At 39.0% G+C, this 24,162-nt stretch overlaps 1 protein-coding gene across 1 annotated transcript in view; it reads right to left on the bottom strand.

The window, feature by feature from the left end:
• NIPA1 (NIPA magnesium transporter 1) overlaps positions 1-24,162 on the bottom strand; it is a 56,470-nt gene that overhangs the window by 22,750 nt on the left and 9,558 nt on the right. Inside the window, exons 2-3 of the mRNA XM_036745447.1 lie at positions 9,608-9,655; positions 8,301-8,391 (exon numbers count right to left, since the gene is read on the bottom strand). Coding sequence (XP_036601342.1) covers positions 8,301-8,391; positions 9,608-9,655 — 139 coding nt within the window. The remainder of the gene's footprint in view (positions 1-8,300; positions 8,392-9,607; positions 9,656-24,162) is intronic.

Raw genomic sequence — 24,162 nt, 5'->3', positions numbered from 1 at the left:
GTACTGTGCACCGGGCTAAGTATGTGACAATATGCATACAATAGCTGTGATTTCATTGATAGAAGTACTCCCTCCACTGACACAAACAACTCTTATATGATACTTAGTAGATGGTCTTTTAGTCAGTTACCTAAATGACTGGCTTTATTAAGTCAACTAGCTGTATTGAGCATCTACTACGTGCCAAGTGAGGCAGCTAGATGGCTCGGTGGATAGAGAGCTGTGCCTGCAGTCTGGAAGACCTGAGTTCCAATCCAGCCTCATACTAGCGATACGATCCTGGGCAAGTCACTTAACCTCTCTTTACCTTGGAGACAGCTAGGTGAATCAGTGGATGCAGTGCTTGGGTCTGGAGTCAGGAAGACTTGAGTTCAGACACTCACTAGCTTTGTGACCTTGGGCAACTTATGTTCTGTTTGCCTTAATCCACTGCAGAAAGAAATGGCAAACCACTCCAACATCTTTGCCAAGGAAACCCCATAGGGGCACAAAGAGTCAGACGGGACTGAACAACTAAACAACAACAACAACACATCTACTAAGCGCTAGGGATACAAAGAAAGGCAAAAAACAGTCCCTGCTCTCAAGCTGCTTACAGACAACATGTAAACAACTACGAACGCACGAGATGTAGACAGGATAAATTAGGGGTAGCCTCAGAGGGAAGGGACCTAGATTAAAGACTGAGATAGGCTTCTCGCAGAAGATGGGTTTAACAGAGACTTGAGGGAAGCCAGAGAAGCCAAGAGGCAGAGATTAGAATTGATATTTCAGGCATGTGTCTTAAGAAGGGAGCAGCAAGAAACCCAGCGTCACTGGATTGCAGGGTATATAGAGGGAGGTAAAGTGTAAGAAGACTGGAAGAGTAGGAAGGAGCCACATTAGGAAGGGCTTTTAAAGTCAAACAAAGGATTTTCTATTTGATTCTGGAACCAGCAGGGAACCACTGGAGTTGACTGAATGGGGAGTGATATCAGACCTGTGTTTTAGGAAGATCATTTTGAAGTTTCTATAGCCACAATATCATCACACTGCAGCCAAACTGGTGAGGAGCTTTTCCAAAATTAGGCCGACCTTCCGACAGAGGACACTCAGGTCTTCACCAGGCCTTTCCACTTCGGCAGGAACTGCCAAAGCTTATGATCCATTAGACTTTTTTGTGACCAAGTGAACAATCTAACCAAGGGGGCAAAGGTAGGAAAATCGAATGTCTCTGCTAGGGGAACAAATAGTACAACAAATGGCTGGCACATAAGACTTTTAAAAAAAGGGAAGTAGTAGAAGATAAGCCTGGAAAGATAGGTTGCCAAACCGAGGAAGGCTCTTAATAACAGTCTAAAGAGTCAAACATTTAGCAAGCATTGGGGAAGTAGGGCAGTTTTGGAGCAGGCTATTCACCTAGGTGGTGTGACAGGTAGAGTCCTGGAGTCAGGAAGACCTGAGTTCAAATTTGACCTTAGATTCTTACTTAGTTGTGTGTCCCTGGGGAAGTCACTTAACCTTTTGTCTGCCTCAGTTTTCTCTTCTATAATGTAGGCATAATAACACCAATTCCCAGGGTTGTTGTGAAAATAAGATGAGATAATAGTTTTGCAAACTTATATAAGTGCTTATATAAATGCTTGTTTTCGATGATGATGGTGGTGGTGGTGGTGATGATGATGATGATCACAGCTTTGCTTTAGGAAAATTAATCTAGCAGCAGAATGTAGAATGAATTAGAAGGCAGAGAGATCAGCTGAGAAACAATTACAGTAATCCAATTACAGTAAAGGGGCTAAAACTAAGGTGGTAGCAGTATTACCTTAGGCAGAGAGAAAAGGATGGATCAGAACAGTGGTCCACAAACTTTAGTCCAGGAGCCAAATTTGACCCACTGCCTGTTTTTCTATGCTAAGAATTGTTTTTACATTTATAAAGTTTTATTTGATTTTAAAATGTAAAGAACATTTTTAGCTCACAAGATATACAAAAACTGCCCCTGCCCTGGATCACACACGCAATATCACACTGAACTGATCCAACCATTCTGGAGAGCAATTTGGAGCTATGCCCAAAGGGCAAACAAACTGTGCATACATACCCTTTGATCCAACAACAGCACTACTAGATCTGTATCCCAGAAAGATCATAAAAAAGGGGAAAGGGCCTATATGTACAAAAATATTTATAGCAGCTCTTTTGTGGTGGCAAGGAATTGGAAATTGAGGGGATGTCCATCAATTGGGGAATGGTTGAACAAACTGTGGCATATGAATGTAATGGAATAATACCATGCTATAAGAAATGACGAGCAGGCTGATTTCAAAAAAACCTGGAAAGACTTATTATGAACTGATGTTGAGTGAACTGAGCAGAACCAGGAGAACAATGGACATAGTAACAGCAACACTGTGAGATAATCAACTGATTGACTTAGCTCTTCTCAGCAATACAATGATCCAAGACAACTCCAAAAGACTCATGATGGAAAATGCTATCCCCATCTAGAGAAAGAACTATGGAGTCTGAATGCAGATCAAAGCATACTATTTTCACTTTTGTTTTGGGTTTTTTTTTGTGGTTTTCCCTTTTTGTTCTATTTCTTCTTTCACAACATGACTAATGTGGAAATATGTTTAACATGACTAAACATGTATAACCCATATCAGATTGCTTGCCATCTTGGGGAGGGGGGAGGAGAAAAATTTGGAACTCAAAATCTTATAAAAAACGAATGTTGAAAACTAAGAAAAAAGAACAATATCACACCAACAGAAACAGGATTTATTGATTTGGATATTTTGTTGTTATTCATCTAAAACTTCCATTTGGGGTTTTCTTGGCAAAGATACTGGAGTGGTTTGCCATCTCCTTCTCCATCTGATTTTAAAGATGAGGAAACTGAGGCAAAGATGGTTAAATGACTTGCCCAGGGTCACACAGCTAATAAGTGTCTGAGGCTGGATTTGAACTCAGGAAAATGAGTCTTCCTGACTCCGCCTAGCACTCTATCCACTGCAACACCTAGATGACTTGGATAGGAGAAAGTTTTTGTTTTGGGTTTTTTTTTTTTTGCCAGATGACTATAGAGTGATATTCCTAAAACACAAGTTGTTTCTCTTGCTCCATAAACCCCAGTGGCTCCCTATTAATTCTAAGATCAAATACAACCTCTTCTGTTTGGCAGAGAAAGCCTTTCTCAATCTGGCTCCAACCTACTTTTATTCATTACTCCCTTTCATCCACTCTACAGTCTGGTAAACTGGCCTTCTTGCTGTTCCTCATGCTATTCCATCTTCTCTCTACACACGTACATCCAAGCTGTGCCCCATACTCGGAGCATATTCCCTTCTCACTTCTACCTTTTAAAATCCCTCGTTTCTTTCTAAATTCAGCTCAATCACCATCTTCTGATGAGGTCTTTTCTGATCCCTCTGAGCTGCTCATATTTCCTGTAACCAGAATGGCCTTTGTTTTCTTTGAGTGACTCAATTTATCTCAGTGAGCTTTATTAGGTGCTAAGCCCCAGGCCCAAACCCCATTAGATGTTAACCTAATCCATGTGGATGTGAACCTCCCAGGGTCCTAAGGGGAGGGACCAACTCAAGAACCAATCACCAGAGCCTGAGCTCTGGTGATTCAGATGATGTTTGATGTCTGAAGCCCTATAAGAAGGGAGGACAGAGCCATTTGTTCGGGGCTCTGGAGATGGTGTTGATGAGGAGACTCCGGGCAGCTGTAGCTAAGTAGCCCTCCAGCTTGTAAACCCGGATGTTGAGATTTTGTTGAACTCTGGTAACTATGTGTTGGGATTGAATCAGACAAAGTCTGTTGATGTTTGTAATTTGTTTGCATTTTGTTTTGAAGTTCAGGGTGCTGACTTTTTCCCCTGAACTAACTGAATGATATTGGTATGTTGAATTAAAAGTAAGCTTGTCAACCCCTTCACCTTGCTTCCCTTGCTTAAGCAGATCGAAAGAACCTGTGCTGTTGGCAGCTTTCTGGGTGCTGGCTATGGGTGAATCTTATACCCCCACAGAAGCTGCTAGCTGGATTATTCAAACATTTCCCCAGAAAAATCACCTTGAATTTATTTGTAAATGTATATTTATGTCCATGTCTCCCTCAATATAATCTAAGTTCCTTGATGGCAGGGGTTGTTTCATTTTTAACTTTTTTTGCCTTGATATGCTTAGAACAGCCATGTAGCACATAGTAGGCACTTACTAAATGTTTGCTGATTGATTGATGGTTGTCTTCCTGACAAAGAGAGGGAAGTCAGAAAGAAGTATAGGTTGATAGGAAAGATGAAGAATTTGGTTTTGGATATACTGAGTTTGAGGTCTTCCATGAAGTCATAGTGAGATACCGTCTTCCTGTGTGGAAGTAGCCCTGGGTTCTCAAAGGCGGTAGCAATGGAGCACAAACTTAGGTGGGTTCTGCCCTGCTGGAAAGGCTTTCAACACAGTCCTGGCAACAGACCATGTCTGCTCTCCAATAATCATCCTAGCCAAGTACAGAGAAGCGCAACAATAGTAGGTTGGTGATTACTTGGCCATAGCAACCAATGAAACAAAGTAAAAAGTGACCTTTGTTCCTGTTCATCCCCCTTCTCTTTCTGCAGTGGCAGTTGCCAAGAGTTAGAAAAGGGAACAAGAAATACTAGTAATCACTCACTTTTTGGAGTGTTATCTGTTGATACTCTATGACTATGAGTAATAGAATTCTACAATCTTCAAAGAGTTAAAGTCAAGAGTTGTTCAAAGAGCAGTGGAGAGGCACATGGTAGATAGGAGGCTATAATATCTTACTAAAAAATGCACAAAAATTGCCACACAAAGCCACATAAATGATTTTAACTGTATGCAGGCCAAACACATGGCAAGAGCAAGAGATAACTAAGGAAGAGATGGTATGTTTCAATGGTATTCACTCCATGCCAAGAGAATTCCAGGAAGACCTCCAGTACAATGGGTGGACCCCCATGAAGCATCTGCAGGAACACAAAGGCAAGAATCATATAGAATTAATGAGTGCCAGGCTGCATTGCTGGAGCAGGTACCTAGTCATCAAGATCACTAATCCATTGGAGAATTGAAAATTTTGAAAAGCTAGAAGCATAGTCAGGTAGACACATCCAGGAGATAGAAACATGAGTCAGGAGCTCAAGAGGATTAAAATCAAAAAGTCAAAAGTCATCTGAAATGATACAGGTAAAATAACCAAGGGAAAGAACATCAAGAGAAAAAAGAATGCAAAAGGTAAGACTATGAAAAAGTAACAACTTTTGGAGAGGGCAGGGTAGAGGAAGGAGAACATGATAGGAAGAGGAACCAGTGAATTAGAGAGAAGCACCAATCAGAGATGTGGGAGAGGAACTAGGAGAGGGCAATGTCATGGAAGACAAGGGAGAAGAGCGATTGACATTGTTAAATACAGCAGAAAAGACAAGTGCAAGACAGACTAAGAAAAAGGCCACAGGATCTGAAGATTAGGAGATCAATAGTGACATCTAAGAACAATTTTGGCATAAAGTTGGTAGGAATAAAAGATTACAAATGGGTTAAAGAGTAGGTGGATGGCGAACAAAAGGAGACAGCAGGCGTGGTCTACTATAAGTTTGGCATGGAAGGTAATAGGAAAAAATGAAGCCTAAAAAGGTAGCATTGTCTGGGGAAAGCTTTTTTTTAAAGCAAAGATTCCTTTAAATTTTTTTTTGAGAGATGTAATAATATAAATAGGATGCAGCATATTAATCAATGATAGCTTTCATGCAAAAGGTGATACAAAGGATCATCTAGGAAATGACGAGAAAACAGGTGAGCCAGTCACACAACTCCATAAAAGGTGCTTCTCTCATACTCAGGAAATACAAAAATACCTAGATTAGAGGTTGCTAATGTTTTTGTGTATCTCAGATACCTTTGGTAGTCTGGTGACGATTACTAAATAATGGTTTCCAAAGAGGCAGAGGAACTAGAGACCAAATTGCCAACATTTGCTAGAATGGTGAAAGCAAGGAAGCTGAATTCATTGACTACACTAAAGCCTTTGGCTGTGTAGATAACAACAAAATGTGGTATGTCCTCAAAGAGATGGAAGTACCAGATCATCTTACTTGTCTCCTCGAGGAACCTATAAGCAGGCCAAGAAACAAGTTAGACCTGAACATAGAACAGCTGATTGATTTAAGATTGGGAAAGAAGTAGAACAAGACTATATATTGTCACCTTATTTATTTATATGCAGAGTATGTTGTGTGTGAACTGTCAGGCTGGATGAATCAAAAGCCAGAATTAAGGTTGCCAGGAAAAATATCAGATAAGCAGATGGTAGAAAGTGAAGAAGAGCTGAGAAACCTCTTGATGTAGGTGAAAGAGGAGTGTAAAAGTTGACTTGAAGCTTAACATTAAAAAAACGACAGTCGTGGCAACTGGTTCCATCACTTCCTGACAAATGGACAGCGAAGAAATGGAAGAAGCAGCATATTTTATATTCTTGGGTTCTAAGATCACTGCAGATGGCAGCTGCAGCCATGAAATTAAAAGATACTTGATCCTTGGAAGGAAAGCTATAGCAAATCTGTACAGCATACTAAAAAGGAGAGACATTACCTTGCCGGTAAAAGTCCATACAGTCAAAGCTATGGTTTTTTCAGTAGTAACGTATGGCTGTGAGACTTAAAGTATAAGGAAAGCTGAGATAGTGGAGGATAGAAGGGCCTGGTGTGCTATGGTCCATGGGGTCACAAAGAGTGAGACATGACTGAATGAATGAACAACTAAAAAACTGATGTTTTTAAATGCATAAAATCAAATAGGATTACAAAGGAAACCAACTATGCTGAAATACACTTATGAAAACATTAAATGAAACAAATTCAAGAACTCCAGGTTGAGATCCCTTAACCTAGATGAAGGCTTCCACTAGATAGATGTTTTCAGGAGGATTTATTGAAGAACACAAGGACTGTATGGCATAAGAGGGTGTAGATGTGTGGCAATCTGTGCTAGAGGAGGGAGTACTCAAACTGATGAGATCATAGACCCAGTGAAGGACTGAACTCTAGAGAGAAGTCAAGGAGCTAGTAGTGGAAAAGTACACATGGAAGATAGAAAAAGAAAGGGGGGTATAGTTGATGAACGAAGGTCCTAGAGAAATCAGAAGGTATTGTTTTTTCTGTATGTAGTTATTTATTGGGATCTAAGTATTTTATTCCAAGGGAACATCTCTTTCATTACAATTGAAATCAGAAAGAAAATGTGATTAAACACATTTTTTGGTTAAAAAAACTGTCAATGGAGTATAAAAAAGCAGAAGTGACATCAGAGAGTTAATGGACTAACTAAATATGCAGAATGAGACACATATTTTTGGATAGAGCTAATGTGGGAATTTGTTTCATTCAAATATGTATATTTGTCACAAGGGCTTTGTTCTACCTTCCCCGGTTTTTTCCAGGGTGGGAGGAGGGAGAGATAGGAAAGAAAATAAGTGCTTATTAACATAAAAATTAACGCTTAAAAGTTATATGAAATTGAATATAAAAATAGGAATTCTAGACACATTATAATTTGTGACCTTTACATCTATGCCCCACATAGACAGGATATAGCTATACGTATAGAAAGCACTAGATTCCAATTCAATTTTTCAAACATTCTGAAATTATGGAACGTCTTTACTCTCTGTGCAAGGTGACAGTGAGAACACAAAAATTAAATACGCCCACTATGCCTATACTTTGAAAAGGACTCTGGAATTTTTTACTTAAAAGTTCAGTTTAAAAACCATTGATTCAACAGATTTTAAAAACTCAGATTTTTCTCTCTATTCTCCCCTAGACAAATGGGATACAGATATTCAACAAAGAATTTATTTTTAATTAAGCTATTCAGTGAATGTTCCATACAAATAATTGCTATAGTTTTTTTAATTATAGAATTTAGTTTAATTGGATTCATAACTAGCTTTAGAATACTTGCCAAGAAGTCAGAAAAGAGTTGCTAGTTCTTTTGGAAAAGTACCAGGTTTAAAGAGCAGTAAAACAAAAACTATTATTCATACTTTAACTGGGAGGTATGGGTGTCCATAATTAAGTCATATTAATGCATTCTGAAATATACTAAAGCAAATTTCTGGAAGAAAAGTTATCTAAAAAGCAAGATGTGAGAAATTCTGGCTTAGAATAGAAAAATCAAAGATATGTAACTTACTATTTTTATTCTTTTAATTGAAAAACTCTAAGTTTTAAGCAAAAATCCCATTCACATCCTACCAATCCATGAAATATTACAATGCAAAATTCCAATGCTCACCCAAATGGAACACCAAGAGCACCAAGGGGAGTGACCAGCACAGTAGGAACTGCTGTATAAGCCAAGAAATTTCCAATCTGACCAAGAGCCACTGTTAGGAAAATCATAAAAATATATCTTGTAATCATTACATTAAGATGTCCTTTAGTATAAAAGAACTAATATTTGGCCCAGGAGCAAAGGCATAGTGATAGGACCTACATTTTTTAACTATTAGTTTGAAAAAAACTACTGATGTAAGTGCTACAAAATGCCCTACCCCAAAACTCTGGAGAATTATTATCAAGCCATTAAAATGATTAAAAATATTTTAGTTTTGTAGCCAATATTAGAGTAATACTACATTTAAATAACTAGTTTTCAGTCACCTGATAGCACTGGAAATCCAAATAAAAACAAAGTATGAGTTACATTAGGATATGGGAAATGAATTTTATGGAGCTTCTCCCCTGAACTTGGATAATTGGGGTAGATAACAGGTAATATTATATGTATTCCTTAGGTCCATGAAATAGACCTTGCAACCAATGATCTCTAAATGTCTTAAAAATATTCATAAAGAAAGACTCTCAGGTTTGGAGCCCAAGTTGGTGTTGATAACATATACATTTCAATGCTCACTGAAAATTTATAATAATCTTTAAAGGAGAAAATTTCAATAAAAAAAGACATTTCACATTTCTTACCATAAAAACCCCACTTTAAAAATAAACCTCATAGAATCTGTTCAGTTTCTAACATGCTTTTCCTCTGAGGGATTTAAGGCGCAGAATTAAAATTTTCATTTACCTATATAAGCTATCATATAAATTACTGTACAGTATTTATTTTTATGAACAAAAGTAAATATTTAAATACATGAAATTCTACTTAGTTCATGTAGTACCTAAATGTTTCCTTGGTAATTTGAAAGAATAGAATATTTAGGATATAAGTGGCCTGAAACTACAGGCACATCTTGTGCATTAGGAAAAACTGACAAGGAAACAAGGTTTAATGTAGAAGAAAAAGATAATGGAATAATTTTTTTCCCTATTCCTTCCTCCCCGTTCCCAACACTAATTCTCTCCATCTGTCCCCACTCTCTGCTTCCCTGTCCTTTCTACCCTTACTTATCTCATCCCCCAAAAAGGAAGAGAACAGTAAGGAAGAAATGAGCTCTGGAAGGTATTTCAGGTACCCAGAAGGAGTGGAACGAAATTAAAGCCACCCAGGAAGAACCAATATGTCATTCCCCCAGGCCCCTAACTATGCTTGGAATGAATGATTGGTTTTAAGAAAAAAAAGTCATTCTAAGACATACTTACTTGCAATTGTGCCAGACCACCAAACTATGTCTGTTAAATAAGAAGTACCTGTGAAAGATCAAGAGAAGAAAATATAGTAACGGATGTATGTCTGTAAAGTGAACACAACTGCATTTTTATGTAATGAGAAAAAGCAAGAAGTTCTTAGTCACAAAATTGTGTTGGAAGGGATCTCAGAGGTCATTAAGTTCACCCTTGCACCTGAACGGGCACCTCTCCTCTATTGTAACATCTATCTATCCATCCATCTATCTATTGATGTTACATATATACTATATGTTCTATATAGTATATAAAATATGCTATGTAGATGATATATACTATATAGTATATATACTATAAACTATATATACCATATATAAATTCTCTCATATATATATATACATATTATCTATATAACATACACTATATCTTCTATGTAGTATATAAAATATTCTATATAGATACAAACTATATATAGATTATATTTCTCTCTATACATAATATCTATCTATAGATATTACGTATATACTGTATGTCCTATATAGTATACAAAATATGCTATATATGTTACATTGTTGGTGGAATTGTGAACTGATCCAGCCATTCTGGAGAGCAATTTCAAACTATGCCCAAAGGGCTATAAAAATGTGCAAAACCCTTGACCCAGCAATACCACTTCTAGGGCTGTATCCCAAAGAGATCACACAAGAGGGAAATGGACCCATATGTACAAAAATATTTATAGCAGCTCTTTTTGTGGTGGCAAAGACTTGGAAATCAAGGGGATGCCCATCCATTGGGGAATGGCTAAACAAATTGTGGTATATGAACGTAATGGAATACTATTGTGCTATAAGAAATGAGGAGCAGACGGACTTCATTACAACTTGGAAAGACTTATATGAACTGATGCTGAGTCAGGGGAGCAGAACCAGGAGATCATTATACATGATTACAGACATATGGAATCTGTAAGGACTAACTTTGATAGACTTGGCTCCTCTCATCAATGCAAGGTTCAAAGACAGCTCCAAAGACACATGATAGAAAAAGCTATCCACATCCAGAGAAAGAATTATGGAGTCTGAAAGCAGACTGAGGCAAACTATTTGCTCTCTTTTTCTTCCCTTCTTTTTTGGTTTTGTTTCTTCATTTTCATGATTCATCCCATTGGTTATAATTCTTCTTTACAACTGGACTGTTATGTAAATAAGTTCAATGTGAAGGTATATGTAAAAGCTACATTGGATTACATGTTCTCTTGGGGGGAAGGGGGGAGGAGAGGTAGGGAGAGAAAATTTGGAACCCAAAAACTTGTGGAACTGAATGTTGTAAACTAAAAATAAAAAATAAATTTATTAAAAAATATGCTATATAGATGATATATACTACATAGTAGGAACACTATAAACTATACATAATGTATATATATCGATTCTCTATTCCTCTCTCTATACATATACATATACATGAAATTCCTAATGTACATCTGAAAAATTGATCTAACCATTAAAATGATTAAAATGTTTTAAGTTTTGTATTGAATATTAAAGCAAGCACACACACATATGCATAAAATATATACACGTACTCAACCTTTCTCCCATTTTCCATGTTTGTGATGATAACATCATCTCAGACAACCAGGCTTGAAATCTTGAAATCACTGATTCTTCCTTCTTCCTCATATAGAGTCAGCTGCCACAATTGCTACTGTCCATTACACATGGCTAATTTTTTTTTATCTACTCCATTCCTTCCACTCTTATTCAGGCCCTCATCTTACCTCTTGCCTAGATTATTGTAATTGCCTAATTCATCTCCTTGTTTTCAGTCTCTCTCCTCGATTCAATTAAAGAAGCATCTATTAAGCACTAACTGTGTACGATATTGGTGCTAGATACTGAAGATATAAAGGCAAAAATGAAACAGTTCTTTATCTCAAAAAGCTTATCTTCAATGTGTACACAAGTAAAGAAGTACAGAGTATATGCAAATTATAACAGAGAGAGAGAGGGAAAGAGAGAGAGAGAATCATAAGTGCAGGAGGGGACACCAGGAAAGGCTTCTTGTAGGAGGTAGCAGCTGACATATTCTTGGTGGTTGTTTTTGTTTTCCAATGATCGAGCATTTATTTATTTTTCCTCCCTACATCCCCCATCTACGAAAAAAAGATAAAGAGAAACAAAACCCTTGTAACAAATATCCAGTCAAACAAAACAATTCCTATGGTGGCCATGTCCAGAAATGTGTCTCATTCTTCATACTGAATCCATCACCTCTCTGTCAGGAGGTGGGAGGCAGCATTCCTTATCAAAATTGTACACTTTTACAATGTTATGGCTTGTGCAAAAATTGCTCTCCTGGTTCTGGTGAGCTATATATGCTTTCAAGGCAAGTAGGGGTTCTGAGAAGCAGGTGAAGCAGGTAAGATCCTTGAGGGTAGGGTCTTTTTTTGTTTTTTTTGTCTTTGTATCCCCAAAACTTAGCACTGCGCTTCAAATATAGTAAGAATTTAACTTCTTGTGAACTGATTGTTAGATAATAATAGACTACAATATGTCTCTAGGAAGAGGTGAAGAAAAAGAGAACATTCCAGGAATGGAAGACCATATGTGAAAAGACATGGAGGTGAAGTGATGCTGTGTATGAGGAATAGTTAGTAGGCCAATGTGACTAGAACAGAGGTACTGAAGGAAAATAACATGAAAGTAAAATGAAATTAGAATGGCAGCTAAGAGGTCAAGGAAAGGCTTCATGAAGAAGTTTACTTGTGCTCAGTAATATGGGAAACCAGAGATTCTAACAGGGGGGAAATGAGGAAGGAGTCTTTCGAGGCTTGTGGTGCAGCAAATTTGAAGTCAAAGACATGGGGGATGGAGCACCATCCCAAAAAGTAAGGAGTGGGCAGAGTTTGAGAAAAGGGGTAAATTGCAGGAAATCTGTAATGGTAGGAATGGACCAAGTTGTGAAGAGCTTTAAATGACAAACTAAAGTTATATTTGATCCCTGACCCCCAACCCAAGCCAGCTAAACAGGAGCTGGTAGATGATGCAGGTCCAGACCAGCCCATGTGAGAGGGACCAACTACATCACTGCCTTCCTAGTACTCCAGCTTTCCAAGTAAGCCCCAGAAGAGAAGGGTGACTGATGATAATGATGATGATGATGATAGCACTTACTATGTGCCAGGCTCTGTGCTTTATAATGATTATCTCATTTGAGATATCTCTCACTATCACCTCGGGGGGTGGGTGCTATTATTATCCTCAATTTATAGACAGGGAAACTGAGGTAGACAGAGCTGAAGTAACTTGTCCAAGATCTTACAGCTACTAAGTTTCTCAGGTCACATTTGAACCCAGAACTTCCTTACCCCAGGCCCAGCACTGTATTTACTGTACTCCCTGGCCTCTGCCCTTGCCCAATTGTTTTCTCCCAATTCCTGGATTACTCAATCACCAGGAGGAAACCATACTCAACTCCCACCTACAAACTAGGAGTAAATTTCCATCTCTTGTACTCTAATCCTCATTCCTAATCCCCACCCATATCCTGTATGCACCTATTAAAACACCATTTCCCCCTGACTAGAGCTCCCTCTCTGCTCCTTTCCACAGCTGTAGCTTCACTTTTCCTTAAAGGATGGCTATCAGAGTAGTAGATAGAGAGCTGACTTTGAAGCAGGAAGAGCTGGGTTCAAGTTCTGTCTTTGACATATACTAGTTGTGTGACCTTAGGCAAATCATTCCAACTTTTAGTGCTCCAAGTGACTCTATGGTACTCTAAGTGTTCGTTGCTCAGAAAGCATCTTACTTGTATTGGTGGTGGTGGGGGGTATCCTCAGCAAGGGAGAGGGGGCTCCCAGGACCAATTAAATCATAGGTCCAGTCCCTGTGCCCACCCCTATCCCTGTACATTATTATTAAATCATTAATATTATTATTCTGTACATTATTATTATTAAGATCATTAATATTATTATTCTGTACATTCTATATGTACTCCTAAATTGTTTCCCTTGTTGAGGGTCATTAAAAGAATTGTGTGATTTTCCTCACTCGCTTCTTCCTGTTCAACTTTGAGGCCAGTTCATAGTCTATAAGCAGGCATCTTTAGTGAGAGGTTTGGAATACGAAATGGAAGGATAAGAGGAAAATTTAATCTTACTAGTGCTTATCTTACTTCCTTGTGTTCCCAAACTGAAGGTTTTACATGACCAACTCTCAGTAATTTCACAAATTAAATGGGGTATAACAATGTTATTTGAAACAATCCTACAAAACACACCTATCACTGGAAGACCAATGGAAGATTCTTCGTTCAAATAGGGCCTTTTCAGTTTCAGACAGTGAAGCCTAATGTGCTATCTTCCTGTCTGATTCCTAACTTACTGACAGAGAAACCTAGAGCTAGAACTGAGTAGAAACACTGTCCCACACACTGCCCACTGAAAACCACGAAACCCCGATGTAGTGGTAAATGCTGTACTGGATTCTCCTCCAAACACAAGTCCTTTACATATATCCTGTACCTCGGTTCCAGCTCAGTGAACAAATTAATCCCCAAAACCATCTCCTTTGTGCCATTGTTCTATTTCTGCCAAGGACACTACCAATCTTGCAAAGCATTCGATTGAACTTAACAAATTATTTAATAAGTACTCATTGTATGTTATGTACTTGGGGTACAAAGATGAAAAATTGCTAAGTATTTGCCCTTTGTGAACTAGCCAAGTAGGAGACTTGGGGTCAACACCCTGGCAAGGTCTTTGACCCTTTCTCCTTAATTTCCTACAGAGAAGCCCGGCATTTGACTCCAGTTTGCTATGGAAAGTTTCATACACTTCCCCATCACTTTATGTGTATGTATGTGTATGTGTATATATGGGGAAAATATACCACCATCATTTTCAGATATACTCTTCCTGACCCCTTCTCCAAACCCACCCTTATGACAAATGAAACCAATCAAATGAATTGTCATAGCAACCAGTTTGTCGCCATATGCTATATTTAGCATCAAGGGGAGAAAAATATGTTCTCCTGATCATTGCACTGAAGGTGAGTTTAGTTACTTAAATGTAGTTTTAATTTACATCATTACATCTCAACTTGACTATTACAATCCCAGGTACTAGTTCCTCCATCTCCAGAATCAGAACCTCCAACAACCAACTGTCTCTAATCAGCACAATCCATCCCAGAGTGCAAGACTCAGGAACTTGATCGCTTCTAGATCTCCTTGAGATCTCTAGAGGAGGAGTTGATAAACATCAAGGTCAATCTCCCTTCTTCTCTAACACTAAAAGAAAATGGATATCCATTGTCATTCATTAGCTAGTCATCCTTTTTCATACAGTTTGCACCTTCTCTCCTCTCCTCCCTATTCTTCAATACATTGGTCCTGAACAGGGGTGTCAGCATGTTCCCCTCTCCATCACTAGCAACCTCTCTTCCTAGTGGCAATTATCTAATGGTCCCTAAATTATATCTCCTCCTTCCTCAAGCAATTTAGTTCTCGGCTCTCAGTCTTCCCCTCCACCCTAACCTCTGCTCTGATACCAGGGTATTTAACGTACATGTTGATTTTTCTTCAAATACTTTGACCTCCTACTTTCTCAATGCCCTCCACACCCATGAGTTATGCCTTCAGTCTATATAAGGCACACAAACAAAAATATAGAGTCACACCCTTGATTTCATCATCCCCCCCAAAGTGTTTAACTCCCACCAACAAGAACTATGAAACTACTTTCTCCAGCTGCTCAGGTGAAATCAAACTCTGGGTTACTCAATTGCCTCCTCTTCTTATCATACGCCATTGGAGGGTCCTGCAGGAAGTCACCTAGCCGGTGGTGCTCATTAGGACCACTACCAATTTATGTTATTAAGTCTCGACACTATAAAAAGGTATTACTTTTACTACACCTAATTGATTTTTTATCATATTCTCCTCAAGTGAAGTTCCAAAACTCTTTTCTAAGTCTCACACCTTCCCTGTGGCAGGACTAGGATTCCCCCATTTCCTACAATAGGGTTTAGCTTTTCCTAAGGGCAACAAAACTGTCTCTGGGACTTGACTGGGCCCTTGTCTCCATTGATACAGCTTCCTGGTCACCTAAGAGCATAAAAAGTTTCACCCACATGCAAATGAAGCCCCTATGACTTGGTGGATTTCTTAACATGGGGGGCTCATCCCTTGGGGGAAGAGGAAGATGAAAGTTGGTGGGGAGTTGACTCTAGCACCAGACTCCAGACTCCTCTCTCTTTGGGAATAGGTCAGGTGCCTTCCACTCACTGATGAACATTTCCACATACCTAGTCATATCCTACACATCCCAGTGATTCTAAACCCTTGTCGCCATCATCCAAAGCCCATTCTCCTCTTTTCCCCATCTCAACACCTTGATGAACCAATTTACCTCTACACTCTCCTCTCGAGTCCCTGGCCCTCTCATCATTTTGTTGATTGTATCCTGCTAAACTTCAGCCTTGGATCACTCCCACCATTCACTATCTTTGCTCCTGCTGAAAGAAGGTGGAGAAAATCATGTCCCTGTCCTGAGTCCATTACAAATATAAGTTAAACAACCTCAACTGGGCCCTCTGCTACTGGACGATTAATCCTACTATACCTGCCTTATCAATTCACTATCCCTCTCTCCACTGAAGCTCTCTCAAACTTTTTCATGATACCTCCTCAAATCTTCCATGATTCCCCCTCCCCCGCTCTCTCAGCTGAGAAACTTGCCTAAGGTTTTACAGAAAAAATTGAGGCCATTCACCATAAGCTCTTCCTTTTCCCCTTTGCCTTCTTTCACATAAGTCATAAATGCCTTCTGCTACTATTTCTTCTTTCACCCTTGTCTCACAAGATGAAGTGGCTTTATTCATTACCAGTGCTAACTCTTCGTCCTGCTCAATAGATTCCATTCCATTCAGTCTCCTTCAACAGATTGGTCCCTCTACAAGACCCACTCCATCACTTTTTTCTTTCTTTTTTCTTTTAAATGCTATTTTATTTTTTCCAATTACATGTAAAGAAAATTTTTAACATTCATTTTTAAAAACAAAAATTTAAAGTTCCAAAATTTCTCCCTTCCTCCTCCCTAAGACAGTAAGCTATTTGATATAGGTTATGTGTGCAATCATGCAAAACATTTCCATACTAATCATGTTGTCTATCGCCTATTTTAGATCTTTCTCTGTTTACTAGATCATTCCCTACCACCTACAAACATGCCCATGCCTCTGCCATCCTGAAAAAATCCTCACATGATCCTTCCATCTTTGCTAACTATTGTCCCATATCTCTTCTGCCCTTTGTGGCTAAACTCCTTAAAAAAGCCACCTACAACAGGGGCCTCCATTTCTCTCCTCTCCCTCTCTTCTTAACCTTTCACAGTACAGCTTCCAGCTTTATAATTCCACTGAAACCTCTCTCTCCAAAGTTACCGATGGTTTTTTAGTTGCCAAATCCAATGGCTTTTTCTCAATCCTCATTCTCTCAATCTCTCTGTGGCCTTTGACACTATGGACCCACCTCTCCTCCTCAATACTTTCTTCTCTATGACTTCAGGACACTATTCTTTTCTAGCTATTGTTTTACCTTTCTGATTGCTCCTTTTCACTCTCCTCTACCAGATCCTTCTCCAGATCACACTCTCTAATGGCAGGTGGTCCACAGGGTTCTGTCCGGGGTCCTCATCTCTTCTGTCTCTGCACTACTTTACTTGGTGGTACTTTACTGATACTTTACATCAGCCCCCACAGATATAAAGACAATTTTATGCTTCTGATTATCAAATAGACCTATCCTGCCCTAACCTCTCTACTGATCTTCAATCTCACATCTCCAAGTGCCTTTCAGACATCTCGAATCAGATGTCCAGTAGACATCTTAAACATGTTCAAAACCAAACTCATTATTTTTCCTCTGAATTTCCCAACTTCCCTATTACTGTTGAGAGTTAACACCACGCTCCTAGTCCCTCTGGCTCAAAACCTCGGTATCATTCTTGACTCCTCATTATCTCTTATACCCCATATCCAATCTGTTCCCAACGTCTGTTCATTTCACCTTGGCTACATCTCTCAAATATGCCCCTTTCTCTCCTTTGACACTGACGCCATTTTGGTGCAGGCCCTCGTCCCCTCATGCCTAGACTACTACAATAACCTGCTGGTGGGTTTGCCTACATCAAGCCTCCCGTCACTCCTATCCATCCTCCTTTCAGTCACAAAAGTGATTTTTCTAAAGGGCAGGTCCAATCATACCACTCCCCTACTCAATAAACTCCAGTGCCTCCCTATCATTTCTAGGATCAAACACAAAATCCTCTATTTAACCTAGCCCTCTTCTACTTCTCCACTCTTCTTACACCTTACCCTACTCCTGGCTGTTCCATGAATGAGACACTCTATCTCTGGATTCTAGGCATTTTCTCTGGCTGTCCTTCATGAAGGCCTGGAATTTGCTGCCTCCTCATCTCCTCCTACTGGCTCTTCTGGCTTCCTTTAAGTCCCATCTTCTACAGAAAGCCTTTCCTAACCTGTATTAATTCTAGCATCCTCCCTCTCTTAATTATTTCTTTTTTATCTAATACATAGTTTGTTTGCACATATTTGTTTGTTTGCTATCCCTCTGCACCATTATATTCTGAGCTCCTTGAGGTCAGGGACCGTCTTTTGCCTCTTTTTTTTGTATCCCCAGACCTTAGCACAGTGCCTAGCAGAGTAGATGCTTAATAAGCCTATACCGACTGAATGGTTCAGTGACTTTCAATTCCCTCGTCTCATCCCAACAAAGAAGCTGAACTAAGAGGGAGCTGGTGGCAGAGCTGCCTCTAGCACTCCACTCTCTCTCTTTGCAGAAGACTCAACCTCATAGTTTACTGAGTAAAGAGAGGCCTGAGCCCACTCTTTTCCCTAACTCAGAATTCCATGACATCATCCCCCATTTTTCTCTTTTTTCACTTCAGTCTCTGATGAGGAACTAGCCCTTCTCTTCACTAAGTTCAACCAACTCCTCAATGTATACCCTTGATCCTATCCCCTCACGATCCCTCCAAACAGATGCCCCCATGATTACATCTCTCCTCTCTAATTTTAAATCTCTCCCCAGCTATTGGCCCTTTCCCCATTGCCTATAAACACACCTACATCTTCCAAATCTTTCAAAAATCAAGTAACAGCATCCTATATCTCTCTTCCCTTCCACAGCCAAACACCTAGAAAAAGCTGTGCAAAGACACTTCTATTATGCTCACTTCCTCTCTGTCCTTTTTTCAGTCCCTTGCAATTGGATTTCTCATCTCAATCAATTGAAAGAGATCTCCAAAGTTACCAAGAATCTACTGATTTCCAAATTCACTGGAATTTTCTGAATTTTCATTTTCTCAATCCTCATCCGTCTTGACTTCTCTGCAGCATTTGACACTATTGGACTACCCTCACCTCCTGGATCCTCTTTCCACTCTCGGTTTTTGTGGCACTGACTGCCTAGTTCACCTCCTGCCTACCTGACAACTCTCAGACTCCTTGGCTGAATCCTTATTCATGCCCCATGTGGTTATACCCCAAAGATCCTATCCTGAGCCTTCTCTTCTCTCTTTATATTCTCCCATGGGGTTAATTATCTCTTATTAAGATGATAGCCAAGTAAAGATAAAAATAATAATTTAAGACTCTCTCTCTGTATATATATATATATATATATGTATATACATATATATATATACACACACATATACACATATATAATTTCCCTCTAGGTCTTGTCTCCCCAATGCTTTCTAAAACTTATTTTTAAACTCAGTAAAGTTTCAATTTCATAAGGGAAGCTACTATGACATGCATTTATCTCTGTAATAGCAATCAGGGTGGGACTTTTTAATGTTTTTTGTTTGAGTACTTTTCAGCACTAAGGCATTCAAGTGCTTTTGAGTCTTGCCTCTGTTTGAATCAAGAGTCTTTGATTGAATCAAGAGTCTTTGATGACCTGCTTAAATCACAGGAAGGCCTAGGTCATATGAGTTTGAGTTACATGGTTGTGACATCCTCTGACCCTGAAGAAGTACATACATATGTGTGTATGTATATATGTATATGTGTATATATATGTATATGTATGTATATATATATGTGTGTGTGTATGTGTATATCTATATATATATATATATACACATATACACACACACACACACATATACACATATATATAGGGGCTCACTCATTGATGGTGAGTGCATGTGATTTGGCCAGACGAGACTCTGGGTAGCCATTAAGGAGCCCCCTCCCCGCCCCGCTTTGAAAATCCAGATGTTGGTCCTTCTCTCTCTGGTAACTATGTATGTATTGCTATGGACAGATAGTTAAAAGCCCTATCTGCTGATTTGTGTTATTTGCTCGGTTTATATAATTTCTGCTTGTAATTTATGTTTGTGTTTTCTCTGAAGTTCAGGGTGCTGAGTCTTTCCCCTGAACTAAGGGAATGATATATATATATATCTTTAATTAAAGTGAGATTGTAAAGCCCTTAAAGTTGCTTTCCTTAGAAAAGCAGATCAAGGAGCCTGTGCTAGCAGCCTTCCTGCGTGCTGGTGTTATTGGTCTTACACCTCCACAACAGCTGCTAGTAATGTTGTTGTTACAATCTCCCATCTATTACCTTGAATGGAAAAAACGCATAGTGTAGTGGAATTTGGGGCTAGGCTTCACTCAATACATTCAGTCCAGTTATTCACGCTCAGGATTATAATATAATAAAGGACTTTTTGTTGTTCATTCGTTTCAGTTGTGTCTGACTCTTCATGACTCTGTTTGGGATTTTCTTGGCAAAGATACTGGAGTGGTTTGCCATTTACATCTCCAGCTCATTTTACAGATGAAGAAAAGAGGCAAGCAGAGTTAGGTGACCTGCCCAGGGTCACACAGCTAGTTATGTGTTTGAGGCCAGATTTGAACTCTGAAAGATGAGTGTTCCTGATTCCAGGTCTGGCATTATATCCACTGTGGCCACCTACTTGCCCCATAATAAGGGACTAATGGGCTATTAAAAATGCAAAAACGCTATATAGAATGAGATTAAAAAGGATATGATGTTTGAGCTTAAACTGATACTAATTCAGATAAAATACCACTCCAAAGACAACAGGGCTAAATCAGAAAGGTAGGAGACCCTATATTGCAACAGCAATTCAGATAAACGCCCCCCGCCCCATGCCAATTCCTCATAATATGGGCCTTTTATACTTCAGGTGTTAAGGAAGCCAAACCAACGAAGATGCAGCCTCCCTGACCCTTAAAGGGAACCAAGTCATTCTACACAAAACTGGTGTCATTTCTATTACAAGAGGTAAGACTTAAAAGAGTGATAGCGAATTCAAAAAGAAATAGGGATCACTCAACCATGCGTAAGAATTCCTGCTGGTCACATATTGACCAAATATTAATATTATCTGTGTTCTATTCTACTTTGTTAAATATTTCCCAATTACACTTTAATCTGGTTCTTACAAGTCACAGCCTCTCCTGGCTTAGTTTTCTAATCATTAAAATGGGACTAAATTATATTTATGGGGTAGGTGTGAGGAAAGTATTTCACAAACCTTAAAATACTATTTAAATATTAGTTGCTATTGTTATTATTAAGTCCACAGCAACAACAAATGATGAGAAATTTGAGACTTAAAGTGGTTAAATTATTTGCTTTCTTAGTAGCTAGAGAAACAACAGCCCTTTTCAACTGGGCCTCAGATCTACCTGCCAAAGAGTGTTAGATTAAAACTTCCCTCATCGAAGCCACTTTGAACCCTGATTTGATGGCATGCCTCCGTCCACATATGGCTGCCTCTACATGTTTGCTACCCTGCTGAGTTTCCTTCATCTCAGTCTATGAAAGTCCCTATTTCCTTCTTAACCTGCTGACCAGTCTTCCTTGTCTAAGCTGGCTCTTTCTGGTCTCTTCTATTCAATATTTTTCTATTCTTGGCTCTTTTTAAAACTCCCTACCCTACCACCCTACCTCTGAAATCCTAACTCAGAGTCTTTCTCTCTAAGGCACACTCTCCTCTCAGACAATATTAACATAGAATCATCAGTACGATTAATATCATATGGTCAAAGATCTCTGTGCTCCAGCCAGACTCTCTATCCCCCATGCTGGAATGCTCTCCCTCTTCCATTCCGACCACTGACCTCCCTGGTTTCCATTAAATTCCAACTAAAACCCCAACTTCCCTCTATTTATTATTTCCTATTTATCCTATATTTAGCTTATTTGGTATATATTTGTTATTATGTTGTCTCCCCCATTAGATTGTAAGCTTTTTGAGGTGACGGCTCCCTTATCAGATGGTAAGCTTCTTGATGGGACAGCTAGCTGGCGCAGTGGAGAGAGCACCAGGCTCATCTTCCTGAGTTCAAATCCAGCCTCATACCCTTACTAGCTTGTGATCCTGGGCGAGTCATTTAACCCTGTTTGCCTGTTTCCTCATCTGTAAAATGAGCTGGAGAAGGACATGGCAAACCATTTCAGTATCTTTGCCAAGAAAACCCCTGGCACAATGCTTAATCAATGTGTACTTATTGTCTGTTGGATGGGTCTTCAGACACCATCTAGTCCAACCCTCTCATTTTACAGATAGGGAAATTGAGGTTAAGTGGTTTGCCCAATGTCACATAAATGGTAAGCATCAGAGGCAGCCTATGGACCCAGATCCTCTGATTCCAGAGACAGCAAGCTTTCTGCTGAATCAAGCTGCCTCCATCAAATGCAGTTACAATTTAGTGCCTCTGGCTTCAGCCTGACTGGAGATATTTGCATGTGTATTTATATGTGTGTATAATTTTCTTTGCCATTTTGAAAAAAAATCTATTTATTTTTACATGCATTTAATAGTCTGCCCCTGCCACAGTATCACCTACATTGAATCAAAAAACAAACAAAACCCTCATAAACACTCATAGTCTAGTAAAACCAATGTCCACAATGGCCATGCCTGAAAAATATGTGTCTGTATTTCAAATTCATCATCTCTCTGGCAGGAGGTGAGCAGCATGTTTCGCCTTCAGTCTTACGGTCTTGTGGTTTATTATTGCATTGATCAGAGTTCTAATGTCTCAGAACTGTTTTTCTCTACACCTTTGCTGTTATTGTGTAAATTGTTCTCCAACTCTGCTCACTCTGTTCTGTATCAGTTCACAAAGGTTTTCCCCAAGCAGGATATACTCACAAATCTACGTGGTATATTAATATTTGGGATGGGTTGTTTGTTTTTTAATTTCTAACATAGATGCCATCTGTAGACATTGCAGCTTTAAAATCTGTGATGCTACAATGCTGTGGTTTTGCCATATTACCTCTCAACTTACCCCAAATCCCCAACTGGAATGCTAGCTCATGGTTCTGCTTTTCCCTTTTGTTGAGAAACCTTGGGAAACTGAGCTAAATCTGAGCATGGCAGTTTGAACTGTCAGACAAAGAAGTGCTTGTAGAAAACACAAAAGAGATTTGTAGAAATCATGATGCCAATTGCCAGTAATGTTGGCACATATAAATCTTATGCCTAAGCATGTAATATTTAGCTATAAATCTATGTGAAAAATTTGCTTGTAATATGCATTTTCTATTCTGCATATATGCAAATATATCTGGGATTTATACTAATCCTAATGATCATAGAATAAAAAAAGATCCTCTACTCCGACATGGTGTGACTAGTAACAAAATAAGTGTCTGCTTACCACAAAGAGTGCAGAATGAGAGACTCTGTGCCCTTTAAGAATTAATGCCTTTCCTTCAAAAAGGTTTTACAAGTTATATAGTCTTAGCTGAGTCCTTCTAAAAAGTTAAAAAGAAAGAACTTGCTTCTTGATGTTAATGTAGCTAAATATATACTGTAAATATTAGCACTGATTTATAGATACAGGTATTCCATAATTAATGGATAATTTGGAAGTCTATTTACTAGTTGGTTATATGGAACTCAAGGCAGCTGGGTGGCACAGTTGGACAGAGTGCCAGGCCTGGAGTCAGGAAGACTCATCTTCCTGAATTTCATTGTGGCCTCAAACACTAAGTAGCTGTGTGATCCTGGCCAAGTCACTTCACCCTGTTTGCCTCAGTTTCCTCATCTGTAAAATGAGCTAGAGAAAGAAATGGCAAGCCCCTCTAGTATCTCTGCCAAGAATACTCCAAATGGGGTCACAAAGAGTCGAACATGACTCAAAAATGACTGAACAACAGAAGGAACTCAGAACTCATCTCCCCCGCCCCCCCACCAAAGAGAATATTATACATGGCGATCAGGCTCTCAGGCCAATACACAAAATCCTATTTTACCCGTATTGTGAGTGAACTATCAAAAAAAATTTTTAGAAAACTTTTAACCAGACCTGTGATTTCATGGGTATACAGAGCCCCTGGGGAAAACTTCCTCAACCATCTTTCTTGGCTCTTCCTTACCCAGAATCACAAGGACTGTGTCAGATACGTAAAGAATTAAATGTTTTGACTTAAAAGGAAGACCTTCTAATCTCTCAGAATGAATGTAAAATGGAGATCCAATT

This window comes from Trichosurus vulpecula, chromosome 2 (genome assembly GCF_011100635.1).
Source record: "Trichosurus vulpecula isolate mTriVul1 chromosome 2, mTriVul1.pri, whole genome shotgun sequence".
Classification (NCBI taxonomy): Eukaryota; Metazoa; Chordata; class Mammalia; order Diprotodontia; family Phalangeridae; genus Trichosurus; species Trichosurus vulpecula.
Note: the sequence above shows the minus strand (reverse complement) of the source record. Positions and strands in the feature narration are given on the sequence as shown.